The sequence below is a fragment of the Odocoileus virginianus genome, chromosome 2 (assembly GCF_023699985.2).
Source record: "Odocoileus virginianus isolate 20LAN1187 ecotype Illinois chromosome 2, Ovbor_1.2, whole genome shotgun sequence".
Taxonomy (NCBI): Eukaryota; Metazoa; Chordata; class Mammalia; order Artiodactyla; family Cervidae; genus Odocoileus; species Odocoileus virginianus.
The window spans coordinates 98,175,733-98,200,295 of record NC_069675.1 but is presented as its reverse complement, the minus strand read 5'-3'; the positions used below and the strand labels follow the sequence as shown (position 1 = coordinate 98,200,295).

At 57.6% G+C, this 24,563-nt stretch overlaps 2 protein-coding genes across 8 annotated transcripts in view; one reads left to right on the top strand and one right to left on the bottom strand.

Moving 5' to 3' along the window:
- The window catches only part of RALGDS (ral guanine nucleotide dissociation stimulator), a 32,869-nt gene extending 25,713 nt beyond the window's left edge, over nucleotides 1-7,156 (top strand). For 6 of the 7 annotated variants that reach the window (XM_070455112.1, XM_070455103.1, XM_070455108.1 and 3 more), the window contains exons 10-18: nucleotides 419-487; nucleotides 894-980; nucleotides 1,385-1,417; nucleotides 1,733-1,854; nucleotides 2,044-2,139; nucleotides 2,394-2,595; nucleotides 2,733-2,975; nucleotides 4,153-4,267; nucleotides 6,130-7,156. In XM_070455112.1, the coding sequence (XP_070311213.1) occupies nucleotides 419-487; nucleotides 894-980; nucleotides 1,385-1,417; nucleotides 1,733-1,854; nucleotides 2,044-2,139; nucleotides 2,394-2,595; nucleotides 2,733-2,975; nucleotides 4,153-4,267; nucleotides 6,130-6,308 (1,146 nt within the window). In that variant the 3' untranslated portion in view covers nucleotides 6,309-7,156. The remainder of the gene's footprint in view (nucleotides 1-418; nucleotides 488-893; nucleotides 981-1,384; nucleotides 1,418-1,732; nucleotides 1,855-2,043; nucleotides 2,140-2,393; nucleotides 2,596-2,732; nucleotides 2,976-4,152; nucleotides 4,268-6,129) is intronic. The other variant, XM_070455115.1, reaches the window with a different exon arrangement.
- Nucleotides 7,157-13,977: 6,821 nt separating this feature from the next.
- On the bottom strand, nucleotides 13,978-23,071 carry CEL (carboxyl ester lipase). The gene is made up of 11 exons (XM_020910950.2): nucleotides 22,984-23,071; nucleotides 20,748-20,898; nucleotides 20,548-20,670; nucleotides 20,139-20,336; nucleotides 19,416-19,546; nucleotides 19,148-19,255; nucleotides 18,931-19,048; nucleotides 16,768-16,954; nucleotides 16,068-16,271; nucleotides 14,663-14,863; nucleotides 13,978-14,365 (listed from the first exon to the last, which is right to left on the bottom strand). The coding sequence occupies exons 1-11, from the start codon at nucleotides 23,047-23,049 to the stop codon at nucleotides 14,050-14,052; spliced, it is 1,803 nt and encodes a 600-aa protein (XP_020766609.2). The 5' UTR covers nucleotides 23,050-23,071; the 3' UTR covers nucleotides 13,978-14,049.
- Between the last annotated feature and the right edge of the window lie 1,492 nt (nucleotides 23,072-24,563).

The window sequence follows — 24,563 nt, the reverse complement described above, 5'->3', positions numbered from 1 at the left end:
CCCCCAAAGTCCCTGTCCCTCTCGCCAAGGCCCGCCTGAGCTCTGAGCCCAGGACCTGCTCCCTGGAGGGCAGTGGTGGGGGGCAGGGGGTGGCCAGATTCCTGCTCTCCTGAGTGCATCCGAGATGAGGGAGATGGGGGCGGGCAGCACAGGTGATGGAGGTGTGACCCAGTCCTGGGAGACCCCATGGGGCGGGTGTGGTCCTCTTTCCAAATGAGGAGACAGGCTCAGGGAGGCCAGGCTGCAGGCCCAGGTTCCCACCCTGTGAGGGCCGGGTCAGGGGTGCAGTTCTAGAAGCCGGGTGTGCTGGGGTGGCTGGAGCGTTTGTGCCAGTGACCAAGGCCGAGGTGGGTCTGCTGGTGACGTAAGGAGGGGAACAGGGCAGGAGGGCTCACCGACGCTGTCCTCGGCCCTGCAGGAGGGGACCTCCAAGTTTGCCACCCTGGAGATGAACCCCAAGCGAGCCCAGAGGCGCCCGAGAGAGGCGGTGAGCATGCTTAAGGCTGGGGGCAGTGGGGGAAGCCCCTTGAGCCCCGCTCCTGGGGCTGCGCTTCTGGACGTGCCCATTAGCTAGACCCCCTCTGGGCCCTGGTGGTGTCCTGACCAGCTGAGGTCCCAGGGGACTGTAGCTGAGCAGGGTCCCGGAAGAGTTGGCTCAGTGGGGTTTGGTGGTGGGGATGGGGGGCAGGGGCCAGGGACCGTGTGATCCGGGGGGATTTGCCAAATGCCAGCCTTGAGGGCGACTAGAGGGAGTTTGGGGTCCGCGGACCCTGGGAGGGGGATTGCGGAAAGATGACTAAAGGTGCCCAGGGTGCTCCAGGTGGGGGCCTGGGTGGGCTGGGGAGGAGGGGCCTGGGGCTTTACTCATCAGCACCCACCCCCCCATGTCCCAGGGTGTCATCCAGGGCACTGTTCCCTACTTGGGCACGTTCCTCACGGACCTGGTGATGCTGGATACTGCCATGAAGGACTATCTGTATGTGAGTGAGCCCAGGGGCTGGGCTGGGCTGGGGCTCCTGGGCCCTGCACTCTCAGCAGAGGGCGTGCCTCGTCTCACGAGTGCCCCTGGCTGCCCGTGTCCGGGAGACACCCGCCTATCTGCTGGTGGATGGGGCTCGGGGCCGCAAGAGGAGCAGGCTACAGCCCCTCCCTCAGGCGGTGGCTGTGGGTGGAGAGAGGCTGGGCCCTCCTGCCCAGGGCCTCAGTCTCTCCAGCTGTCCTCAGACCCAGAGCCTCGGGCCGCCGCCCTGATCCCACCCAGGTCCGGCTCTGTGCTCCGCTGCCCCCTGGCGTTTTTTCTGGGTAGTGCATCCTGAGTAGGGGCGAGCGGGTGGTCGTGGGCAAGGGGACACTTTCTAATGGACGCTGGCTGTCTGCTTTGCAGGGGAGATTGATCAACTTCGAGAAGAGAAGGAAGGTGAGCAGCCACAACCTCACAGGAAGGGGACAGGTGTTGGGGGGCGAGGGAGGTCAGAGTCCCACCCGATTAGAACACCTGGTGTCACCATCCCCCTTCCTATTACATTTTGGAGGAGAGTTGGATATGGAAACAGTGGGGGAGCTTCTCCCAAAGGAGGGTAGGACAGGAAGTCGAGTCAAGAATAGTTTCTGTGGGACTGTTTGAACCCGGCTTTGAGGACAAGGTGGGAAGAGGGGACCCAGAGGCTGTCCCAGGCCCGGCCCCCCAACACGCCCCAGCTGTCAGCATCCCATCCTTCCCTCTGGCCCCCAGGAATTCGAAGTGATCGCCCAGATCAAGCTGCTCCAGTCGGCCTGCAACAATTACAGCATCACACCCGAAGAGCACTTCGGGGCCTGGTTCCGGGCCATGGAGCGACTCAGCGAGGCTGAGAGGTGAGTATGGCAGGGGCTCGCAGGGCGTGGCCGGGCCGCTCCCGAGAACCTGTGGACTAGGGTCCTGGCCAACCTCCGGCTCTGCCACTGGTGACAGCTGGGCCCCTGGACTCCCTCTGCCGGACAGGCTCAGGGTCAGAGCCCCGAGTGTGGCTTCTGGCAGCCTCACAGCCCTGCTCTGTCCTATAGCTACACATTGTCATGCGAGCTAGAGCCCCCCTCCGAGTCGGCCAGCAACACCCTCAAGGTCAAGAAGAACACGGCCATCGTCAAGCGCTGGAGCGAGTGAGTGCCCGCGCTCTCTTGGGGTGAGGGAAGCTTTGAAGGGAGATCCAGACAGTTGGCAGTGAGATCACAGCTCCTCCACTTACAGCCCTTCGACGGGGCCATCTGGCTCACTCCTCTCGGCCTCAGTTTTTGCCTCTGTGAAGTGGGTTGATGCTAGATGATCTGTTGGAGGCTGGAGCCCATGGGGTGATTGCCTGAGCACCCAGCACAGAGGGTAGGGGACAGGACAGTAAGCCAGCCCTTCTGTGCAGCCGCCAGGTCCCCAGCGCAGAGCTCAGTACCAGCGGCAGCTGCCACTCCAAGTCCTGTGACCAACTCAGGTGCGGCCCCTACCTCAGCAGCGGGGACATTGCTGATGCACTCAGCGTCCACTCGGCCGGCTCCTCCAGCTCTGACGTGGAGGAGATCAACATGAGCTTCGTCCCAGAGTCCCCCGACGGCCAGGAGAAGAAGGTGACCATCCCCCCGCTTCCCCAACAGCCCTTCCCAGCCCTCGGTTCCTAGGGCCAAGGTCCCCCGCTCCATGTTAGAAGTCCCTCCCGTGCTGGACGCTGGCCCGGGGCACCTGCTGACCGTGCCGTTGCCCACAGTTCTGGGAGTCGGCCTCCCAGTCGTCCCCGGAGACCTCCGGCATCAGCTCGGCCTCCAGCAGCACGTCCTCCTCCTCGGCCTCCACCACGCCCGTGGCCAGCACGCGCACCCACAAGCGCTCCGTGTCCGGGGTCTGCAGCTACGGCTCCTCACTGCCCCTCTACAACCAGCAGGTGGGCGACTCCTGCATCATCCGGGTGAGCCTGGACGTGGACAACGGCAACATGTACAAGAGCATCCTGGTGAGCCGGAGGGCCCCCTCGCCCTGCTGGGCAGCAGACCTGTATTGACCACCGTGGTCACCCCGCCCCCCTGGAGTGGCCTCCCTGTGGGGTGGGGAGGACGGAGGGCCAACCAGATGCAGGACTGAAAAGACCAGTGTTGACCACCAATGGTGATCAGTGCTGGGGGCGGTGGACCAGGGGTTTCAGCAGCAGCGGGGCAGGGCCTCCCTGGTAAAGGGTCTGAGTTGGGGAGAGGCGTGTGCCTGGGGCTTGGGGGGAGCAGCAGGAGGCCCTGGGTGAGGGAGCCGGCATCGAGGCTCCCTCGACTTGTCGGGGACAAGTCAAGGTCAGGGGAGTGTCAGGGGCCTGGACCTGGGGGGAGGGAGGTGGGAGCCCCTGTAAGCTGGAGCAGAGGAGGACCAGTAGTGACTTTCGGCTTCTCCCTGGGGGGTGGGCAGGGAGGCCGGTTAGGCTGCTGGAGCTGCACCAGGCTGGTGGCCGGCAGTCTCAGACATGGGATATAATTAGAAGTTCTGACATCTAGCCAGCAAGAGTTGCCCACAAACGTTGTGTGTACTGGGGGGCGGTCACTGGGGGGACTCTTCTCATTCTCCAGAACTCAGGCTGCTGATGAGCCATTTACACACCCCACCCCCACGACCCTTCCTATCCACCCCCACTGGGTCAGGAGTCCCTTTATAACACCATCACCTTTGTCACCCTGTGTCCAAGGCCTGCCTGTGATCTGGCCCTCGGGGTTGAGGCAGCAGGGGTCCACACTGTCCACCGCTACAGCCTCCAGGCCGCGCAGGCCTGGCATGGAGGCGGCCACTGGGCACCCAGCCAGCTCCCCCTGTCTCCCCTCCAGGGCGGGACTAGATGCTGTCTGCACCCAGGCCACGTGGATACCATTGACCTGGGTGGGCAGGGTTGAGGGGAGCAGCCCCCCCAGGGGCAGGCGGTTTTCCTTGGTGGTGTGGCAGGTGGGGGCAGGCTTTCAGGAAAGAGGGCAAGAGTGATTGGGAAAGACCCCTTGTCATTGCATGGAGGCCTCCCCAGAGGAGCAGGAAAAGCTGGTGTGACCCGCATGGACCCAGCACCCTGCCAAAGGCTGTGCCGTGTGCACTGCGCTGAGACAGCTCTGAGGACCCACCCCAGACCCCTGCCCTGACGGCCCATCCCCTGCCCCATCCAGGTGACCAGCCAAGACAAGGCTCCGGCTGTAATCCGCAAGGCCATGGACAAACACAACCTGGATGAGGACGAACCCGAGGACTATGAGCTGGTGCAGGTTATTTCAGATGATCGGAGTGAGTCAGGGCCAGGCGGGTGGGCGCTGGGGCAGGGGAGAAGTGGGTTCGTCCGGACACTGACCTGCCTAGGGTCTCCTCATGGCCCCTGCTGGCCGCTGGGCCCTGTCTCCTGCCCCTTCCTGGCCACGAACCTCAGTGGGAAACCCCGATCAGCGCGGGCATTGTTCAGGGAGAGAGAGAAAAAAAGGCTTTTCTCCTGGGGCCAGGCAGCCAGATGGCTGAGCCCACAGGCTGTTCGAAGAGGCATTTTCTGGCTAAGATGGCAAATGTGTCCTTCCAAGAGAACCATGCTGGCCGGGACCAGAGCCTCAACTCTGTAAAGTCCACGCACATGTGACCCTGTCTAAGCCTGTTCTGGCTGCCGTAACAACATACCCCCGCTGGTGGCTTCTGAGTCCTGGGTCAGCATGCCAGCGTGGTCAGGTTCTGGTGAAGGCCCTCTTCTGGGTTCCTGGTGTCCTGTCACAGTGAAAGGGGGTAGGGAGCTCTCTGGGGGTCTCTTTTATAAGAGCAAACGTCCTCCTTCATGGGGCTCCACCCTCATGACCTCATGGCCTCCCAAAGCCCCCGCCTTCCAATCCCATGACCTTGGAAGTTGGGATTCCGGGGAATTTAGAGAGAACACAAATTTGAGCCTGTAGCAGATGCGGAGCTCAAAGACTCCGGGTAGAAAGGGGGACGGGGAAAGGATCGCAAACAAGCAGACTTGGAGCCAGGCAGCATCGGCTTGGAGCCCTCAGGCGACTAACTGAAGCTTTTGTGCCTGTTTTCCCGTCCTGACATGGAGATGGAATAGGCAGTGAGCTGATCCATGTTTATATGGATTACATGCTCATGTATGTATGTGTGCCATCAACACACCAGAACTGCAAATATTATCATCACTCTTAGCATCTTTCCCATGAGCTGATCGCCCACACACAGCCGTCACCCAGACAGTTAGCAATGACCCCCACAGTCCCTAGAAAGTGTTATTAGTTGCTCAGTCGTGTCTGACTCTCTGTGACCCCGTGGACTGTAGCCCACCAGGCTTCTCTGTCCATGGAATTCTCCAGGCAAGAATGCTGGAGTGGGTAGCCTTTCCCTTCTCCAGGGGATCTTCCTGACTGAGGGATTGAATCTGGGTCTCCTGCACTACAGGCAGATTCTTTACCATCTGAGCCGCAGTCCCTGGAAGTTATTTGCTAATTCCTCTCTCACCTTCTTGCCCCGTTTTAGGTGAGGTGAACAGGGTGGGTGGGACTCGCCCTTCTTACAGAAAAGGAAGACGGGCCTAGCCAGGTTGAGGACCAGAGTAAGAGCTACACAGTGGAGCCCAGAGCACACATTCCAGCCCAGCTGTGGGGAATAGCTGGCTCAAGGCAGAGGAGGGGGCGGGAAGCAGAGCCAAGAGCAGCTGCCTGCTGGGGCTCTGGGGCCCAGGGGACATGGAGGCCTCCCTGAAACCCTGCGCTGGGCCAGGGGCAAAGCCTGCCCTTCACAGAACCCCAGAGCCCTTGTCCTAAGTTGGGTGGGATTCAGGGGAGGTGGTCTGGGCTCTGGAAAACTTACTCCACCTGGAGAATCCTGTTCAGTGGAGGCAGTAGGGGACAGGACGGGGCGACCCTTTGCCAGCTACAGACTGAGGTGGGGCTTTCTGGAGTCAGAGCCCATCTTTAAACAAGAGTCGTTGGTTTCCATCAATGCCTCAGTAAAACATCTCAGGCAGGTGTCGTTAAGAGGGGCCCTTGGTGGCCCTGGAGTTGCTTGGGGGCGCCTCCTGTCTCTGGATCAAGCCTGCCCTGGGGGGGCTCTCCAGTGGTGCGGTGCGCTGTGGGGTTCCCGTAAGCCCAGCTGACCCTCTGCCCCTCCCCGACCAGAGCTGAAGATCCCTGACAACGCCAACGTGTTCTACGCCATGAACTCTACCGCCAACTATGACTTTGTCCTAAAGAAACGGACCTTCACCAAGGGGACAAAGGTCAGGCATGGAGCCAGCTCGACCCTCCCCCGCATGAAGCAGAAGGGACTCAAGATTGCCAAGGGCATCTTCCCTTAGCTGCCAGCCACAGAGCCACCCTTTCCAGGGTCTGGCTAGCCAGGCAACTAAGCACTTAAAGACTACGGTGAGCCAGGCCAGGCGGGACACATCTGCCCAACCCACCCAGCCCAGGCCACCTCCAGACTCGTTTCACCCCAAACCTCCCCTGTTGCCGGGATTGACGCCTGCCTGCCGATGGGCTGACCTGGCCTCCCGTGGACCACTCGCTGCCTTAGGTGCCTTCTGCTGTCTGGAACCAGAGGACTAGCTGAACCTTTGCCAAGGAGCGCGGCCAGTGGGCGCGGAGCCCTGCCTGCTGCCGGGCCCGGGCCCCCCGTACACCTCCCGCACACCCTCCCAGGTGTGGACCACTGCCACCTGTGCCCGTGGGCACCCCCAGGGCACCCACTTCTCCACCGGGTCTCACCACTGCAGTTCTCTCCTCCCACCACTCTGGCCTTGTCTCAGGCTGCACCAAAGATTCCATCATCAGGGCCAACCGAAGGTGAGGGAGTCTCACCCACTGCCCACTCCAGCCCTCCCCCGGGAGAGGAGAGAGAGAGAGAGAGACCCCCTTCACGGACCAGACTCTCTAACTGGTGAGTGAGGATGGTCTCGGGCGAGTCCCACTGATAGCGGATCTCCTGACCCTGCAAGTACTGTTCGCCGCTGCATCCTGGGCTTAACGAGACCCCACGAGACAGGGGTTAGTGGGAGAAGGAGGAACTGGGGGGAGGGGAGGGGGACTGAATATTTGTATAAAAGGTGAAAAAAAATGTTTACCAGTTGGGGAGGGGCAATATTTATTTGTTGTAAATAGCAAATGCTAGACTTGAATCTTCTATTAAAATCCTGTTTCTACTATAGCCTGAGAGTTGTGGTAAATTTGTTCTTTTCAGGGCCTGTGCTCATTTAAATGAGACACAGGCTCTCACATTCTGTGTTCAGATAGGAAATCTGGCAGGGCTATTGGTTTATTTTGTGCAGGAAAAGCAAGAAGGGCCAGCCAGCCTTCTCAGGCTCACTTTAGGAAACAGAGACGTTCACCTTTCACAGACGGTATATTCACTTCAGTACCATTAAACTGGGCCACACGCTGAGACAGCTCCTCAGAATCCCTGGTATTTGAATTTGGGAGTGCTTTCACATGGCATAGCAACAACCTATGAAATTCCAGTGTGTTTAAAAATAGCATTTTGATGACTCGGAAGGTAAAGAATCTGCCTGCAGTATAGGAACCGTAGGAGATGCAGGTTCAATCCCTGGCTTGGGAGGATCCCCAGGTGCAGCAAGTGACAACCCACTCCGGTGCTCTTCCCTGAAAGAATCCTACGGACAGAGGAACCCGGAGGGCCGCAGTCCACAGGGTTGCGAAGAGTCAGACGCAGCTAAGCACCACAGAAAGTGACGGCATGAGGGACAGTCTCTCCACGGAAACAGCGATTAGGCTGGGGGAGGAAGCTATCAGAGTCAGCACTTCTGGGACTCAGCCATGTCATCAGACATGACACCCCGGAGAGCGCTTGAAGAAGGGTGATGCTGCTGGACTTGAGCTGTTACGGACCTCTGCGCCAGGTCACACCCCCGACCCGAGACGAGGGGCGGAGGATGCAGTGACGACACACACAGCAGGGAATACAGGTCTCGCAGAAACGGTTTGGGAAAGTGACCACAGAAATGGAAAACAGCGGCCCCCAGGCAACAAATGCAAATCCCGAGGAGGGGGAGAATCTGATTTCCAGAGCTGCCATATTATAATACTCCACATCCAGTTCTCAACAGATCACAGACCGTATCAAGAAACCAAAAACAGGGCTTGTTCACAGGAAAAAAGGAATTTGACAGTAACTATACCTGAGGCAGCTCAGATATTAAAATAATCAAAGACATCAAGTGAACTGTCTTAAATATGCTCAGCTGAAAGAAACCATGGACAAGAAACTAAAGGAAATCAAGAGGACAATGTAAGAATATGTAGGGATTTAGTAAAAAGTAGAAATGATAGGGACTTCCCTGGTGGTACAGTGGCTAAGAGTCCGCCTGCCAATGCAGGGGACACGGGTCTGACCCCTGACCCCTGACCCAGGAAGATCCCTCATGCTGTGGAGCAACTAAGTTCATGTGCCCCAGCTGCTGAGTCCACGCTCTGGAGCCCACAAGTCGCAACCGCGGCGCCCGTGTGCAGAAACCACGGGGCCCCAGTGCTGCAGCTGCCGAAACCCACACACCTAGAGTCTGCGCTCGGCGACTAGAGCAGCCGCCGCGATGGGTACCCCGGGCCCACAGCGGACGGGAGCCCCCGCTCGCCACAACTGGAGGGCAGCCCGAGCAAGCAGCGGGGGCCCAGCGCAGCCAGCAGTTAAATACATAAAATTTTAATAAAAGGTAGAAATTCCAAAAAGAAACCAGATGGAGATTCTGGCGCTGAAAAGTACAGTAACTGAAGTGAAAATCTCACTAGAGGGGTTCCCTGGCAGATTTGAGCAGGCAGAAGAATCCGTGAACTTGAAGTTAACAACTCATTGACCAGAGAAGTATTAATCTATTTTTTGTTACCTGAACGTTATTGACCAGAGACATTTCAATATGCACTTACATGACAAACTGCCGGCCACAGTGTTCATTTCAGCAAAAATCCCCTGGTCAGTAATGTGTTAACAGCAATTGAAATTATTCTGTCTGAGGAGCAGAAAGGGGAAAGAAGGAAGAAAATTGAACAGACTCAGAGGGACTTTGGCAACACCATCAAATGTAACAACATGTGCGTAGTGAGAGTCCCAGAAAAAGAGATTATTTGAAGAAATAATGGCTGAAAACATCTCAAATTTAATAAAAGACATAAATCTACGCATTAAGAAGCTCAATGAACTCCAAGCAAGATAAACTCAAGAGAGCCACGCAAAGCGCGTTACTATACAGTTGTTGAAAGACAAAGAGGAGATCTTGAAAGCAGCAAGAAAGAAGCAGTCCTGTGGAAGGACTGTCCCCAGTAAGATTAACAGCTGACTTTTTTCATCAGAAACCATGGCAACCAGGTGGCAGTGAAATAACATATTTCAAATGTTGAAAGAAAAAGAATTCTATATCCAGTAAACTATCCATTAAGGATGAAAGGAAATCAAGATGTTGCCAGATAAGCAAAGTTTGTTATGAATAGTCCTGCCTGCAAGAAATTCTAAAGGGAGCCCTTTAGGCCAAATGAAAAAGCCCTAGACAGTAACTCAAAGCCATGTGAAAAAGTAAAGAACACTAGGAGAAGTAACGAAGTGGTGATTCTGAAAGCCTTTATTGTTGACTTTCGTTTGTACCTTTTTTCCCTATATGACTTAAAATGCAAACTCAGGGACTCCTGGTGGTTCAGTGGTTAAGACTCCACGCTCCCAATGAAGGGATCCAGGTTTGACCCCTGGCCAGGGAGTCAGCTCCCACACGTCTCAAGGGAAGGTCAAAGATTCCGAGGGCTGCAGCTAGGACCTGGCGCAGGCAAAGAAACAAATATTTTTTAAAAAAGAAAATTGCCTTGAGACAAATGAAAACAAGAGCAAAGCATACAAAACTTATGGGATACAGAAAAAGTAGTGCAAAGAGGGAATTTTACAGCTTTCCACGCCTACATTAAAAAATAAGACTTCAAATCAGTAACCTGACTGTACACTTAAAGAATTAGAAAAAGAGCAAACTAAATTCCAAGATAACTGAAGGACGAAAATGATGAAGATGACAGTGGAGAGAAACAAAACAGAGTGCAGGGAAATAGAGGAAAGTCAACAAAACCAAACCTTGACTCTTTGGGGAAAAAATTAACAAAATTGGTGTTCAGATAACTCAAAAATGAAAGTGGGACCATCATTACCGATTTTACAGGAAGAAGGATTATAAGAGAATACTAGAACTTGCCTGGCAGTCCAGTGGTTAAGAATCTGCCTGCCAATGCAGGGGGCACGGGTTCGATCCTTGGTCCAGGAAGATCCCACGTGCCACGCACGGGGTAACTTAAGTTTTTGTGCTCCACAACTAGTGAGCCTGAGCTCCAGGGCGCACAGGCCGCAGCTGCTGAAGCCCGCGTGCCTGGAGCCTGTGCTCCGCAACAAGAGAAGACGCCGGCGCACCGCAGCTGGAGAGTGGCCCCTGCTCTCTCTGCAGCTAGAGACAGCCCCCGTGCAGCAACAGGAGGCCCAGCACAGCCGAAAACAATAAATACCTTTTTAAAGAAGAAAGATTTGAAACAAGAATGCCATGCACAATTGTATGCCAACCATTTGCACGGTACTATTACTCAGCGTGAAAGGGAATGGCGTTCTGATTCGTGCTGCAACATGGACGGGCCTTGAAAGCACAGGTTCCGTTTGTAAGAAATGTCTGGAATAAGCAAAGTGATTGGAACAGAAACAAGAATAGATTACCAAGGCTACGGGCAGAGGGAAGATGGGGAGTTAATGCTTAATGAGCATAAAGTTTCTGTTTGGGGTGATGGTTGCTCAACAGTATAAGAAGAATTAGTGGCACTGAATCATCCTTTTAAAAATAAAATATTGATTTAATATCTAATTAATATTTCAATAAATGTTTATAAAATTAGCATTTTATGTTATATATATATCCCAATTAAAAATTTAGAAAACTTCCTCGAAAGCTGCTTTTATACAGCTTTGGAGGAAGACGGAACATTTTCTGCTTATCTCATTGGAGTTTCTTTTGACCACCAGTCTACCACTGGTAGATGGTGGACGGCATCACTGACTCAATGGACATGAGTTTGGGCAAGCTCCGGGAGATGGTGAAGGACAGGGAAGCCTAGCGTGCTGCAGTCCGTGGGGTTGCAAAGAGTCGGCACGACTTGGTGACTGAACCACAACTGAAACCACTTGTAGATTTCAAGGTCAGAGTCTGGAATTCCATCAACACTAAGTGGAGAGAAATTGTAAACAGATCAAAAAGTGAGAGGAAGCAGGCCCGGGCGGGGCGATTATCAGCCAGGGGACTATAGACAGGAGGAGATCTGCATGCACCCCGCTCTGGGGCCCCATGATTGACCCTTGACCTCCTGGAATCCTTGTCTCTCACCTCAGGATTCCTTTTCCTGCTCATTTCATGTCTGGGGCAAGTGTTTGTGATGCAGCTCTTAAAGCCACAGCTGGGCCTCATTCCTTAAGCATTTCGGCTCCTTGTGAGCTGGGATTTCCAGCAACTCTAGGGTTTCTGCAACTTTAAAAAATTTTTTATTTATTTTTAATTGAAGGATAATTGCTTTACAATATTGCTTTGATTTCTGCTATACATCACCATGAATTAGCCATAGGTGTGCGTTATGTCCTTGACAACTCTTTATACAATTGTTTTCACCTAGGAGCTCGCTAGGAGGCCACGTGCCTCTCCATGTCAGGCACGCGGGGGCCACTCATCAAGGCTGATGTCTGACGAATCCCGGGTGAATGCTGGTTCGTCAGGATAAGGGGGCTCATCCCTGCCAGTGAAGGACCCCTATGCTGCCCTTCTCTGGCTTAGACAGAGTCAGAGACTGTGTGTTCAGAGGTCCACCGTCTCGCACAGTCACCAGTTTACAAATGCAATCGTGTTGGTACCAACTTTATCCTGAAGGGCAGCTGGACTGGAACCCTTGGAGGGCCGCGTTCTTTGTCCAAGTCTATGTTGTGGTTATGTCACAGGCAGATGGGAGGCTTGACCCTTTTCTGTGGGGGAGGCTGAAAGATGAGGCATGGGGGGCAGGGGACGCCCCCAAGACTCCCAACCCACAGGCACGCTTGGGCACAGCCTTGCCCATGAATACTGAAGCACCACGTCTAATCAGGGTGCTGAACGGACTCTGACCAGCACTCCCCCAGGTGTCCCCTCCTGGCTGCACCCTAATAGGAGCTAAAGGGCCACCTCTTGACCCAGCAGGGAGACTCCAGGACCCTGGACAGGCCTCTAGCCTGCAGCTCGGTAAGTGTTTTCTGCTTCACGCCCTGCAGAAAGCCTGGAGAGGCAGCAGCCCGACGAATTACGAGGCGTCGCCGCGGCTCCAAGTGTCACCCAGCAGTGTCACTTCTGCCTGGCCCTGTCTGTGCAGCGCAGGGTCTGAGCACATCCTGACGTGGCCCAGCCCTCCGGGGATGTGATTTCCTGCATGACAGGCACAGCTGAGCTGTCCCCCAGCGAGGGAGGGAAGTGCCATGTCGCAGGATGGTCCAGGCCCCGAGGAGGCTCCTGAGAACAGACCCTGCAGGTGGAAACACTTCGCGAGGTCATGTGAGTGTTTATGTGACAGAGGCGGATAGATGGCATGCTTGTCTCCATCAGCCGAGAGCAGGGATGGCCCCCAGGAGAGTCCACACTGGGGGCATCTCAGTCTTTCATAGCTGAGAGCCCTGGACTGACCAGGAAGCCCAGTGCAGACAAAGTGGTCACGGGCCAGGCTGGTCTGCTCCTCGGGGGGGCCGGGTTTGCCCCTTGTTCAGCTCTGCTGCCTGGGGCCCAGTCCAGGCTCAGCCCAACGCTGTGGCTGGCGAGTGTTGAGGTGGTCTGAGGGCGGGTTGGAAAAGAATTTCCAGACACGGAGCATTTCAGAAGGGAGTGGACTTACTGAAAACAAGGAGCAGAGATCAAGTGAGCACAGTGACGTCCTGACAGATCAGGGAAGAGTCGACAGTTTTCCTGAGCTAACAGACAATTCTTAGAGCCTCGAGATAAAATTCCTGCCAAAAGGTTGGCATTAGGTGATTGGTTGGGGTGCTAAAGGGCGCTTACCGGAGTGGGCACCTTTGCCTAAGGGGGAGTCAGGAAGAAGCTTGTTAGTGACCATCAGGGGCCTTTGGCAAGTTACGAAGGGGCTCAGTCGGCTTCGGCGGCGGTCTTGGTCCTGGGCTCTGCTTCTGTGGCCTTGCTGCGAGGTCTCACACCTGCGGCCTCGGGGGCAGGACTCTCCAGGGAGAGAGCCTGGGGCTGGCAGCCGGTGCTGCTGCCCCACGCGCCCACCCAGGACCCTGGCATCGCTGGTGCCTCACCCCCACCCCACAGTGACCACAGGATGTCGAGGGGAGGGGAGAGAGGGAGCCCCCGGCCTGGTTGCAAGCACTGCCTTTGAAGTCTCTGGGTTTGACTCCTGCTCTGATGTCCTCGGGCACATGCCCAGTGGATTCCCAGTGGCAGAGACGACCCTGACTCTGCCCTCGGCCTCTCACCCCCCCCCGACGGGGCACAGCCCCACGCGTCCCTCTTGCCCCCTCTGCTCCTGTCCTTCCAACGCGATGCTCTGTCCTCACGGACGTGGAGCCGCCTGGAGGCAGAATCCGATTCTCTCCCCCAGACTGCAGTTAGAACACCGTGGTCTCTCCCCACGCCCCAGAGGACCTTGCGCCAGAGGCAGCCGCCCCCTGCGGAACCCAGTTTTTCTCTTGGCTGCAGGCCCACCCAGCCTCGGGAGCAGAGCCCAGTGCCCAGGACCCGGCAGCCTTTCATGGGCGGGGTCCACACCTGAGTCCCAGTCCTGGCCTGACACTTCACTTCTATAGACCTGTTTCCTCCTCTTTAAAGAGGATGGTCCTGTTGGCTTCCTGGGCTCGAGGGCTGACGGATGGGGGCAATTCCTTGGGCTGGGTGCCTGGGGCTTGTGATAACTGAAGACCCCCTTTTCCCCCCGCTGAGTCTTGGGAGCAAAAAGAAACGCCAGACAGAGATGGTTGAGGCTTTATTCAGGAGGCACTTGGGAGGGAAGGTGGGGGCTGGGGTCTCACCCTGTGGCCTCTGGAGGCCAAGGACTTTAGAAGCCAATGACGACAGGCATCTGAGCCACCTCAGAGTCACCCGCGGAGGGTTCGGTGGTGGCCTTGGAGTTGTCTGCAGGGGGCACAGGGCTGGCCTCAGAGTTGTCCACGGGAGGCACCAGGCTGTCCCCCTCTCCAGTCACCGTGGGCAGGGCCTGGTAGGTCTGGGTCCAGAACTGCAGATAGTTGGTCCTCAAGTGCAGCTTCATAGAGTTGCTATCCATCTGCTTGTTGATCTCCAAGTAGTTGCCGTCTTCCAGGGTGTAGGGATCCCAGTTTGTGGGCACCGATGAGTGGCCCGTGTTAGGGTCCCTGCAGAGTGAGAGAAAAGGCTGGGTGGCTGGGTGGGGCCAGGGCCCACAGGAGGCTGGGGAGCCCCACCCCCACGCACCTGGGCCACCTTCCACCCTCTGCCCCAGGGTGGGCAGCCATGCCCGTCTCCCGGGTGCTGGCTGGGCACGTGAACATCCTGGGGGCCAGCCAGGAGCCCTTGGCCTCACACGGATGGGGTGCCCCGGGCTCAGGGAGGGTAAGTGTTTAAGGGAACAGGGACTGAACCCCCAGCCTGCAGGGTGATGTGGACAGAGGCTGTCCCCACCTCTGCCTTACCCAGTTCTGGCAAAGTTGGTCCAGTAGGCGATCATGGCCTTGGAGACAGTCCTGTCTTGGGCCCGGTAGCCCAGGGGGGTGGCGAAGGGCTTCCCGAAGACATACTGGAGGTCATCGGCATGGTCAGCCCCCATCCACTTGGGGTAGACTAGGGGCATCCGAGACGGCTGGGAGAACAGGTAGGTGTACGTGTTGGCACTCCTGAGGAGGGAGGGGAGACCGCCCAGGCTGGCAGCGTGCCCACCTGGGGCCACCCACCCTGGACATGGGCCCCAGGGGAAGACCATGGGGGAGTAGGGAACGGCCTGGACAATTCCCACAAGACTCAGGAAGGGGAAGTCCCTGGCAGCCCAGTGATTAGGAATCAGCACTTTCACTCCCAAGGGCACAGGCTCAATACCTGATTGGGGAACTGAATCCCGCAAACTATGCAGTAAGTCCAAAATAAATACATAAATAAATAAAATTTAAAAAAAAGGGAGGGAAGGATCTGGATCTTTTCACCCGGGAGAAGAAAAACTGCGGCCAAACCTTTGACTTCATGGATTCTACAGTTTCAAGTGCATTCACACTTGGTCTGCACCAACTGTATAGAGGCATCTTCCTTCATAATTCAGTATAAAGAAAGACCGCTTTTCTCTGCACATGAATCTGTATTCTTGATTTGATGGGACAAGGTAGTGTGTGCCCTCAGCTGTCTCCTTTCGGCCTTGAGTGATAGGAAGCTCTGAGCCAAATTTATCGCCGAGTTTTCATCCTAGATTTCTGTGTGTGTGTGCTCAGTCATGTCTGACCCTGCGACCCCATGGACTCCTCTGTCCTTGGGGATTCTCCAGGCAAGACTGCTGGAGAGGGTTGCCATTCCCTCCTCCCGGAGATCTTCCCGACCCAGGGATGGAACGTGTGTCTCCCGTATTGGCAGGCGGATTCTTTACCACTGTGCCACCTGGGTTCTAGGTGAAATTTTATCTTCCTACTTTTTAAGCACCCCTAGCTAATTTTTCATTTTCGTTGGCTATTATCACATGGAGGGTTTAAAAGTGGCCGCAGGCTTGTTCTGAAAGTTGTCAAATTTGAAACCCACCGCAGAGAACATCACCCAGTGGCCCCGCCTTCCAGACAGCTTATGGATGGAAGGCTGACTCAAGGACTTTCTGATGGGGAGGGCCGAGGGGTGTAGCATGCAGGCCTGACCTGGACCGGGAGTCACAGGAGGGTTCGGTGAAGCCCCCGATCCAAGGCTTGGAGGAGGGGGCCCTCTCAGGCCTGGCAGACAGCGCAGGTACAAGCGGGAACCGAGCCTGGCTTTCCCAGGCCTCTGGACACCTGGGAGCTGCTCGCCACGAGGCCTCACCAGGAAGGTGTTTGGGATCCCTGGTGGGTCACCCCCGCCCACCCTCCTCACTTGGCGTTGCTCTTGTGCTGGGCCACGGCCATCTTTGTGGGCATCAGGAAGAGGATGTCGGTCTCCAGGTCCACCATGGTCTTCTTCCTGGTCTCCTGGGACGAGTCCTGGGCCCAGGGCTCGGTGTACGCCTCGTACGTGGCATTGGCACCTCTGAGTCCCTTGGTGACAGTGAGTCCGCTGACCAGCTTATAGAAGTCCTCCCTGCAGACACCAAACGGGCACTGGACCCTCCACCCTGTGCCCACAGGAGGGTATCTGCCACCCTGTGACTGCAAGATCGAACCAGTCAGTCCTCAAGGAAATCAACCCTGACCATTCACTGGAAGGACTGATGCTGAAGCTGAAGCTCCAGTACTTTGGCCACCTGATGTGAAGAGCCGACTCATTGGAAAAGACCCTGATGCTGGGAAAGATTGAAGGCGGGAGGAGAAGGGGATGACCGAGGATGAGATGGTTGGATGGCATCACCGACTCGATGGACAGGAGTTTGAGCAAGCTCCAGGAGATGGTGAAGGACAGGGAGGCCTGGTGTGCAGCAGTCCATGGGGTTGCAGAGTCAGACATGACCAAGCAACTGAGCACCAGTAACACCAATGCAGCAGACGGCCACGGGCAGCCCCTCACAACCATCACGGTGCCGACTCCCTCATTCGGCTGACACCACCCCCTCCACACCCCCTCCACTTCCCCTGCTTACTCCGTGACGTCCCGTGTGTTGCTGTTGATGGCTGGCACGTCGAGCCCAACGAAGAGGTGGCCGTCCATGTCGTTGGTGCCTGCTATGTAGTCGATGTCCGCGGCATTGGCGTACAGGTTGATGGGGTCATCGGGAATGAAGTCTCCATCGATGACGGGGACGAAGGATAGATAGTGCAGCTTGGGGTCTGGGGGCGAACAGCAGCAGGTTCTCAAACCTTCCGGTGCCCATCTGCCCCTCCCCCAGACCTTGGGGGCAGGAACTGACTCCATCCGGAGGCCACCAAGGAGCTGCACCTCCTTGGATGGAGACCGGGGTACCGCGGCTTCAGCATTATTGACCTTCCGACCCCTTCATTCCATGTCGTGGGGGTGCCGTCCTGAGCAGTGTAGAGTGTTAGCAGCCTCCCTGACCTCCCCAGCTGCAGCCACCAGCAGGCTCTGCCACGTGTTCCCCGGGCGCAGAATCACCCAGGACGAAAACCACTGGTCCAGGCACCAGCCCTGTCCTCTCACTGCAACCTGATGCCCTCCTCCTGTCCCTGTTTGCTTGCCCTCTCAAATCAAGGAGGAGGAAAGTCTGGAAATCCTGGAGGGGATGTTGGAGAAAGACGTGCCCCCTCTCAGCGGTGGGTTCCAATGTGTAAGCCAGAAGTGGTGCGAGACCCCTGAAGTGGCCCCAAAAGGACCATATGCCCTGCCCCCGTTAGGCCTGGCCCGCTTTCCCTCCAATGCAGCTCAAAAGAAAATACAGTCGCATTTCTGCAAATCCATGAGTATTGTTACCAGGACACCAATATCCAAGTGCTCAAGTCTCTTATATAAAATGGTACACTATTTGCATACAATCTACCAACATCTCCCTGTATATGTATGTGTGTGTGGCGCCTCTGTCCATGGGATTATCCTGGCAGGAATACTGGAGTGGGTTGCTATTTCCTTCTCCAGGGGATCTTCCCAACCCAGGGATCAAACCCCCATCTCCTGCATTGGAATACAGATTCTTTACCACTGAGCTACCTGGGAAACCCCCATCCTCCCATATACTTTAAATCATTTCTAGATGACTTTTAATACCTAATGCAAAGTAAACACTATGTAAATAATTGTAAATGCTATGCAAACATTATGTAAATAGTTGCGGGAGGGGGTGGGAGTGAAAGTGAATGTTGTTCAGTCGTGTCCGACTTTTTGCGTGTCTGACTCCCATGGAATTCTCCAGGCCAGAGTACTGGAGTGGCTAGCCATTCTCTTCTCCAGGGGATCTTCCCCACCCGGGGACTGAATCCAGGCCTCCCGCATTGCAGGCAGATTCTTTACCAGCTGAGCCACCAGGGAAGCCCTAGAATCCTGGAGTGGGTAGTCTATCCCTTCTCCATCAGATCTTCCTGACCCAGGAATTGAACCAGGGTCTCCTGCATTGCAGGCGGATTCTTTACGGAACTATCAGAAAAGCCCTGTGGTGGGGAGGGGGGCGGGGGAAGGGGCGGGGAGCCAATTCAAGTTTTGCTTTTTGGAACTTCCTGGAATTTCTTTTTAAAGTTTTCGATCTGCAGTTGCTTGACTCCCCAGATGGGGAACCATCAGATATGAAATTGGTCTGCATCTTGGGCCAGGATGTTTACGTAGCACTTATGGTTTACTTCACATTAGGTCCAGATGCAAACAGTGGGTTCCACTGCACTTTGCCTTAAAGGGATTAAGAGAGAATGATTGCTTCCTGGGTTGATGAGATTGACGCTTTCAGGATTTTGCTGCTGGGCCCCCCCCGGCCTTCCTGGGGTGCAGAGTAGCAGAACTGGAAGGGAAATGCTACAGCAAGTGTTCAGGAGATGTTTGCTGAATTCATGAGTGGAGGAAAGAATGAGTCCTTCTCTAGTGCAGAGGCTCTCTTGATCTGGGGTCCATAAATCTGCTGAAAATCGTGTACGAATGACTGACCGCCTATGTGTACATACATGGTTGGGGATGGGGCCCAAACTGTTGTCCAAGGGGTCATGACCCACCAAAGACAAGAGGAAAGACTCCTCCCCCCAGAGGCCTGCCAGGGCGGTGGTGGCAACGAGATGGGGGGGACGCCGGCGAGCTGGCGACAGAGCCGGAATGAGATCCGGCACCCAGGGGGGCGCCCCCGGGTCCCCAGCCCCCAGCAGCCCCTACTCACATTCCGTGGTTCCCAGGGGCAGCTTATAGGCCAGCGTCAGGGCACGGGGGTCGGTGAGCTTCAGACACTTGGCCATCCTGCTGGTGTCATCCACAGGGCAGCCCACCTTCTCTGCGATCTGGGGTTGGGGAGAGAGAGTGCATGCTCAGGGCGCTGGGCACAGGGTCCAGAGGAGAGTGGGAAGGAGGGAAGCCCCTCCCCAACGGCGCCCCCTTACCTTTTTGGCCCAGAAGAGGGGGTTCTCCTGGATAGCCCAGGGGCACAGACCCACGCCACTCTGGCTGATGGCTCGCTTGATGAGGCCCTTGTTGTGGGGAGAGAGGGTCTGCAATACAGAGAGGTCCTGTCACCTCCCGCACCCACCTGTCTGCAGGGCTCGGCCAGGGACACCCCCACGGCAGCGCCCATCAGCCTTGCTTCTCCCCGTCGCCATCGACTCCGTCCCACTCCTTTGAGGACAGCAACCCTTTTAGGGGCCCCCAGACCTGCAGAGAGACGCTGGCGCCTCCAGCCGACTCCCCAAAGAGGGTGATGTTGTCAGGGTCCCCTCCGAAGGCCGCAATGTTCCTCTTCACCCAGGCAATGGCCATGTGCTGATCCCAAAGGCCGTAGTTACCTGCGGGCGGGGCGAGGGTGGGGAGCTTCATCAGGGTGCTTCACCTGGATGCCAGGGGCCTGGCCCACACTAGGCGCACAGTCCGTGTGGGTGGGATGAGATCATCCCCGACGGCGTGGAGACCCTGTCCAGCCCCAGGGTGGTGCGTGGTGTGTCCCCAGGAGGCTGGTTGGGCGGGTGCTGGGGGAGGGGTGGGTCTCAGGCTGGGGAAGGGGAGCTGGAGGCCCAGGGCTCAGCTCTTTTCCGTCCGGCCAGAGTCCCTCCAGCCCGTCCGGGGACTTCTGTGTTGCCTCCCCGCCCCGAGGTGCCGCCTGGCTGTGCCACCTCCTGTCTCCCAGTGGCTCCCACCCCCACGTCTCTCGGGGTCTGGCCAGCTGGCCGGCGGCCTCTTCTCTTTCGCTTCAGTTGCCAAGCGGCTCCTGTGTCTCACAGTCCAGCTCCAGCCCACCTCATTTAGCAGATGGGAGGCAGGGCCCTTTCTAGGGGGCTGTGGGGAGTTATCTGGGGACGAAGGATGCTGAGGGGCGTCCCCTCTGGGCTCAGAGCTCAGGGCCTGGGCGCACTGGCTCCCCCCGCCCGCTGTCCGGCAGACCTGGCAGGTTGGCGTCCCCAGTGCTGAGAAAGCCCAGAGGCCCGACGCGGTAGTTGAAAGTGACCACGATGACGTTGCCCCGCGTGGCGATCTCCTCCCCATCGTAGAGGTAGTTGCTGAGAAAGTTGGCCCCGTGGCCAGACCCCATGAGGAAGGCACCTCCGTAGATCCAGATCATGACGGGCAGGTTGTGGGAGACTGAGGGGGAGGGGAGCAGACTCCATGATGCCAGATACACCCCTCCGACACCCCCACACCCCTCCCATGTCCTCCCCATCCCCCCGACCCCATCTGATCTGTGCTGATGTCAGGAATTTCAGCTCTGGAGCCCCCAGACATGACCCAGGGGCCGGACCCAGGCCTCTGGTTGCCTGGGGAGCTGGAGGGCGTGTGGGGGGGAGGAACGAACCTTCCTTCCTGCCCTGGGGGACCCAGATGTTAAGGTAGAGGCAGTCCTCATTTCCGTAGGTGCTGTCCTGGGTGAGGGTGGCCTGCAGGCACCGTTTCTTGAAGTCCTTGGCCTTCAGGGTCCCTGCGGGCGGCCGGAGGGGCTGGCGTGAGAGTGGGCCCCCCAGCCTCGGGACCCGGCCCGCCCTTGCCTGCTCCCACCTTGCCAGCCGGGGTGTCGCTCAGGCTTCTCCAGGGCCTTGGGGGCGGCGGCGAAGGGGATGCCCTTGAAGATGTCGACAGAGTCGCCAAAGAGGCTCAGCTTCTTGTTGACGCCCTCCACGAAGCCGCCTTCCGTGTACACGGAGCCCAGCTGGCCAGGGAGGGGAGAGTTCAGGGGGGCTCTGGCTAGTGGGCCCCCGGAGGAGGATAGCCCCCCTGCAGGCTCCGGCTTCCCAGAGGTTCCCCCAAGACAGCTTCAAGGAAGGGCCCACCTGCATCTGGGGACCGAGACCCCTGCCACCTGCTCACATCGTTGGAAGAGCTGGTTCACTCCCCACCCCACCCCACCCCTACCCCCGGGGTGTTCTGCTCCCTGAATCTCAGAGGAGGCTGGTTCAAGCCATGTGTCCCCACTCAGGGAAGCATTCCAAGAAGGCCAGGACAGGTGGGGTGGAGATTTGGCTTCTCACCATGGCTGCCCGTGACCTTGAGCCTCAGTTTACCCGCCTGTAAGATGGTGACAACACTATCCCCCTCATGGCCTGTTGGCTTGTCCAGCTGCCGGCAGTGGTTGGCGCCCCAGGGCCGCCGAATGGTTCATGACCAGCAGTAAGCTCCCTGATCAGCAGGCCCTTCTTCCTGCTGCCCCCATCTCCCCCTCGACTGAACCCCCTCAAATCCTCACAGCCCCTATGCGCCAAGCCAGGGAAGACCCCTGCCTCCTCCCCAAGGTTGCCAGAACTCCTACTGAGCTGGTGCCAGATGGGCCGATGCATCCAGCCCGCACCGGCGTCCTGGGGGCTGGCGCCCATCAATCCACTTTTCCTGGAGGAAGCTGAGGCTTTCCCATTTGGAGTCACTGCTGGGCAGCTCCTGTCTGACCGCAGAGCAGGGCCCTTCTCTCCCAGGGCTTTGCCCCCTGATCTGGGAGTGGGGGGCACAGGTCTGGGCTTCCTGGATCTCACCTGAGCTAGGTTCCAGGTGGGCGAGCGCAGGCCAGCCCCACACCCCAGACCCGGACGGATCCCAGCCGCCCTCTGATCTAAGTCTGGGCTGGGAGGGGCCCCTGCCTCACTGGGGCAAGGGGAGCAAAGTTCCAGGCCGGCTGCAACTGCGGAGGAAGGAGCTGGGAGCTGGGCCCCTGCCTCTCCCATCCCTCCATGCTCCAGGCATGTTTCCTGAACAGCCTCCCTGGCTGCTGAGAGAGGACAGTGGGGGGCTAGGGGTCGACAGCTCTGTGTGACCGAGGCCGGCCTGAAGGCCCCGCATGCTGGACAGGGCCTGGGGACCCTGGCCGTGGCGGCAGCGTGGGGAGGGGTGTCGCTGGCTGCTGGTACAGCGCAGAGGAAACCAGGGCCCCCTCAGCCCCCAGGAAAGAACCCCCCGGAAGAAGGAGAGTGGCAAAAGGCACCCAGGACCAGAGCCTGAAGCTCTAGGCAGCAGGGGTCCGAAGAGCAGGCTGAGCGGTGGAGGGACCAGCCTGGTGGGGTGCTGGGGCCCCTGACCAGAGCCCTGCCAGAGCACCCACACCATCTACAGGTGGCCGTTGGCTCCGTCCTGGAAGTGTCTCCCTGCCTGGGTGCTCACACCCGCAGGTCAGTGATGGAGGGCAGCAACCCCCTGGGAGGGTTGGCTGGGCCTCCTGACTTGTGTCTGGGCAGAGAAGCTGTGGCAAGCAGGTGCTGGAGGAGCAGGAGATGGAGGTTACACCGGAGACAGACTCCAGGGTTGGACTAATGCGGGTTCCAGATTCCTGCTTGCCTACAGTGGCTGTGTGATGCTAGGCAAATCGCTTGCCTGCTCTGGGCCCCCATCACCCCTTTTTGGAAAAGGGGACCACGTTGATGTCTCTAGAGAGACGATGGAGCCAGTGGGGGGTTGTGGGTCAGGTGGCTGACTCGGCAAGTTTGACCAGTTACACTTGAATTTCAAATAAACAATGATATATATATTTTTAAGTCTATGTCCTAATCATTGGGTGAAACACACCAAAATTGACTCATGGTTTATGTGAAATTCCAGTTGAATTGGATATTCTGTATTTGGCATCCTGAGTCATCCTGCCAGAAATGCAGAATAAGTGCCCGGGAGATGCTGTTAACAATGGTGGTCGGGTTCTGCCAGTGACTCTCTGTCTTCCCCCTGCTGGGCCCTGTCCCCAGGTTCCAGGTCGGCTTAGTGGAGGTGAGAGGGGGCTCCCTCCCCTGGCCGACCCCTTGGCTGGGCTCTCGCTTACCTTCGCCGCACTTGCTACTGCCAAGCAGCAGGCGAGGCCCAAGACGAGCAGCTCCCAGCGCCCCATGGTGTGCGGCTGCCTCTGTGACACCTGCCCTCGGAACCTGCGGGTATTTACGGGGCTGGAGCCAGCCCAGAGCTGCCTGCGGACGGACCCTTCCCCTCCTGTCATTGGTCCTTCCTCCAGGCTGGCCGCACTCCAGGTGGCGTACCTGGGGCCAGGGGACAGCTGCTGTTTCCAGCGGGGCTCGGGCGGGGCCAAGGTCACATGCAGACACACACACCACATGCACACACGTGCAGGGATGGTCCGTCTTTCCCAGGGTCCGCTGCTCCCGCGTGACCTGGCCCCACAGGGCACCTGTGCCTACCTGGGAGCCTAGGCAGATGGCAGGGCGGCGGGGAGGGCAGGGGCTCAAGGATTGGAGCTTGGCTGGGCGCGCAGTGCCGACAGAGGACTTGCTTTTGCCCTCGGGGAAATGGGCTCGCTTTGTCCCCGTGCCCTGACTGCAGTTCAGCAGAGGCCGTTTACAGGGTTTGGGCCTGACTTCTGGGACAGAGCTGGCCATGGGCTACCGGGCGGCTGGTGTGGCCCCTCGCTGGTCCCAGGGTGCTCTGGGTGTCTGTACTGGTGTGAGGCGGGGGTGGGGACTGAAGCAGCACCAGGTCGTCACCCGGCTTTCAGCAGCACAGTGCTGGCAGGCGGGGACGAGACTCCAGTCCAGCCTGGAGGTTTTCCCCAAGGAAAGGGAGGGCCAGCCTTTCCAGCCACAGGGGGCCCAAACAAAGACCCCGGGGCCACCAGCCTGTGGCCAAGACCCACAGAGACCTGCAGAAACACAGTTGGTCAAACTGCCTGTCTGCCTCTCATTTCCAGCGCCCAGATCTTCTGTGATGCAGAGTGAGTGGAGAGGCTGGAGAAATGTGGGAGGGTGGGTGGCTGCAGGTGGGAGCCAGGAGTTAGGATGCTGGGAAGAAGGAACAGTGTAGGCCGGGCCGGGCTGCAGGTTTGAGGGATGCCGGCAGTGACAGGAAGATGCACTTGTTGGCTCACACCTTTGTCCAGCCCCTCCAGTTCTAAGAATCTGCTCTAAAGGAAGTGACTCTGAATATGGGGGAGAGGAAGCCTGTGCTCGAGGAAGTTCAGTGGCAGTAGAAACCAAGGAAGGGGGGGCACCCGAGAGCAAACGGTGGGCTGGGTCTAAGACCGGAAGTGAGGTGGAGGAGCCTGGGCCATCACGGTGCCCAGAAGCAAGAAGGCTGGGAAGACCAGATGGTATGTCGAAGGACACAGCAGCCAGCCTGGGGCTGTTCTCAGGGCAGAGATGAGACGAGCTGGGCAGCAAAAAGCAAGACTGCGATTGATTGAAACAAACCATCGCAAAGCTAAAAACGTCCCTCTGGTCATCACCAGGGCCAGAAATGAGGCCGGGGGACGAGGGTGACCTCAACCCAAACTGCAGGTCAGTCAGTGCTCGTGTCTCTGAAGGGGCCCAGCAGACGCTGGAACCTCCCAACTGCACGGGCACGTCTGAAGCTGAATTGCCGTTAATTTGTGAGGTGTGATGACAGCATCACTGT

Excerpts from the sequence above, each read along its gene's own strand:
- CEL (XM_020910950.2), bottom strand. The coding sequence starts at position 23,049 with ATGGGGCGCTGGGAGCTGCTCGTCTTGGGCCTCGCCTGCTGCTTGGCA. Across the intron at positions 20,671-20,747 it reads GCGACACCCCGGCTGGCAAG|GGACCCTGAAGGCCAAGGAC; the intron begins GTGGGAGCAGGC and ends GGCCGCCCGCAG. Across the intron at positions 16,272-16,767 it reads AACACACGGGACGTCACGGA|GGAGGACTTCTATAAGCTGG; the intron begins GTAAGCAGGGGA and ends TGGTGTCTGCAG.